Source organism: Trypanosoma equiperdum, assembly GCF_001457755.1.
Source record: "Trypanosoma equiperdum strain OVI genome assembly, contig: ctg_1287, whole genome shotgun sequence".
Classification (NCBI taxonomy): Eukaryota; Euglenozoa; class Kinetoplastea; order Trypanosomatida; family Trypanosomatidae; genus Trypanosoma; species Trypanosoma equiperdum.
Genome location: NW_027123268.1, coordinates 1 through 2,448, shown reverse-complemented (window position 1 = coordinate 2,448; position 2,448 = coordinate 1). Strand labels below are relative to the sequence as shown.

The 2,448-nt window shown below is 42.1% G+C and overlaps 1 protein-coding gene across 1 annotated transcript; it reads left to right on the top strand.

Annotated features, from left to right (window-relative positions):
- Nucleotides 1–567: 567 nt before the first annotated feature.
- Nucleotides 568–1,062, top strand: TEOVI_000892800 (Trypanosomal VSG domain containing protein, putative; the record flags this gene model as incomplete). Its single annotated transcript, XM_067221004.1, has 1 exon — nt 568–1,062. The coding sequence occupies one exon, from the start codon at nt 568–570 to the stop codon at nt 1,060–1,062; it is 495 nt and encodes a 164-aa protein (XP_067077105.1).
- Nucleotides 1,063–2,448: the final 1,386 nt, after the last annotated feature.

The following is a 2,448-nucleotide window of genomic DNA, read 5'->3' as shown; positions in this document are numbered from 1 at the left end:
GAGAATATTGGAAAACTGACGTGGTATGTTGTCGGGTATGCAAATACACTTTCGAAAGATGTCGTAAAAGAAATAGCTGGCTTTTCGGAAATTTCCAGCCTGTTAGCCAGAAAGATCAGTTTTCGAAACTTTGACAAATATATTGAATATGCTGCTTTGAATGAGGATATTATGGTGGGAGAGATATTAAGGCAAAAAATGAAGCTTGATAGTTTATTGACGGTGGATATACAAGATAGTCATTATGTGATACATGTAAAAAGGCCATTAAATAGATTTGTAAAGGGCAATCCAAAAATTACTGTGTACCATCATATTCCTAAGGAGCACACTCAGCTTGCGCACATATTCTTCACGTATCCCACCAAAGATGCGATTGCGAAAATAATTTATAAAATAAATGCCCACTGGCTCGACATAGAATGCTAAAGAACCAAAAATCTGAACTTTTTAAATAACTGAAGAGTATTAGCTAACACAAACCGTCACCACGAAGCTTCCACAAGAAATCTTAATCAACCCAACAGAGTTTTCAAGACTAAAAGAATAAGAGGTGTACAAGTGTCAATGGCCACATTTATCTGGAAGCTTTTTCTCGTGGTAATGGCTAGCGGAATAGCGACGATAAACGCAGCAACTGCAGTAGGAGAGGCCGGGAACCGCAGGGAGTTCCAAGCGGTGTGCGCTGCACTAGCCCTTGCGGCCGGGGAACCTGAGGTAGCGGTGTTGCCGACCGAAGTCCAAACGGCACGGGACGAACTGTTAAATCTGCACCTGTATTTAGCCGGTCCAGAATTTCAGGCATATTTCCTAGGCACAGACAAAAAAACTGCCAAGGAGTTTCCAACAAAAGAAGCGGAAAGGCCATCGGGAGAAGAATGGGATGCCGATAAGTGGGCTGCTTACGGAAGAGCGGCTGTGAAACTCGCAGTGGCAGGAAAAGCAGCTGACAAGGTGACCGAAGCGGGCTTTGCCACATTAGCTGAAGCTGCTCGCACGGTTGCGGCCAAAAATGTTGCAGATCTAGCGAATCAAACAAATGTTATCATTAAAAGTATTTAAAATGAACCTCCGACAACCGCAGAAGTGACGCCACAGGCAATAAAACAGCTGATAAACGAAGCCGCCTATGGCGCAGCCAAAGGTGAAGCACAATATGCGCAACAAAGCCCGTCACAGGACGGCGCCTCTAAAGTAAACCGCTGTACTGCAGCTACTTTGGACAAAAGCGACAACACACTGGCAGCAGTCCTCACCTGCCTTTGCATCCCCAAGGCGCAGGGGTCGGACCAAACGAAAGCATGCGAAGTGTCAACGGACATAACAGCAACCAACGACTGGGACACCATCAATGCGGGCAACATCAACACAGCGTTTCAGCTAGTGAAAGGCAAATGCAAGATAGGAAGCGACGTCAAATACAAGGCGGACGACATCGAGGATATAACAAGAGCACTGGAAAGACTAATACACAACCATGGCAATGCTAGTTACCTCAGCCATTACAGTCAGAACGGCTGCGACGGCAGCCAAAGCAACGCCATGTGTGTAAAGTACACAGGTTACACGACACTAGGCAGCGCAGGCTTCAAAAAAATTTACTGGGCGTCCAAACTACTACAAGCAGCAAGCAGTATGAGAAAACAAGAGGCAAAGGCGCATACATGGAAGGCGATGTCAAAAGTACTGCAAGGTAAAGTTTCCGAAGCATACCTTTCAGGCAAACGAGCTGCTGCATTAGTTAGCGCACTAACAGCAGCAGCCAAACAGCCAGCGACAGTAGCCAACGATAAAGCACTCAAAAAAAAAGAATCAGAGTGCAACCAACATAAAGAACCACAAAAGTGCACGGAGCCTTGCAAGTGGGATACCAAAGAAAAAAATGAGAGTAAAAAATGCAAATTGAGTGAAGAGAGCAAAAAACAAGTAGAAAACACAGCAGCAGGAGCAGAAGATGGAGCACCAGGAGCAACAGCTTCAACTGGATGTGCCAGACACGGAAATGATAAGACCGCTTGTGAAAATGACAAAACAGGCGACAAACAAAATTGTGCATGGAGGAAGGGTAAAGATTGTGAAACAGAACCCGATAAAGAAATGTGCCGTGATTCAAGTTTTCTCCTAAATCATAAATTGGCTCCGATGTCCATTCCTTTTGATAGTTGGTAAAACTTTAGGTATTTTTATCTATAAATGTGTTGTTTCCTAAGAATTTTTTTTAAGTATTTGCTAATATTTTATAAGCGTTGATATGTTTCAACACTTGATGATTAAAATTTACAACCTTTAATAAAATAATAATAATAATGACCTATTTGACCATAGTAGAAAGGCTATAGTTTATGAAAAGTAAGTGTTATTTTAATTATTTTTTTGTAGAGTTTATTTCATGAATATTAGTTAGAGTCGCAATAGCAATAATAATAACAATAATAATAATAATAATAA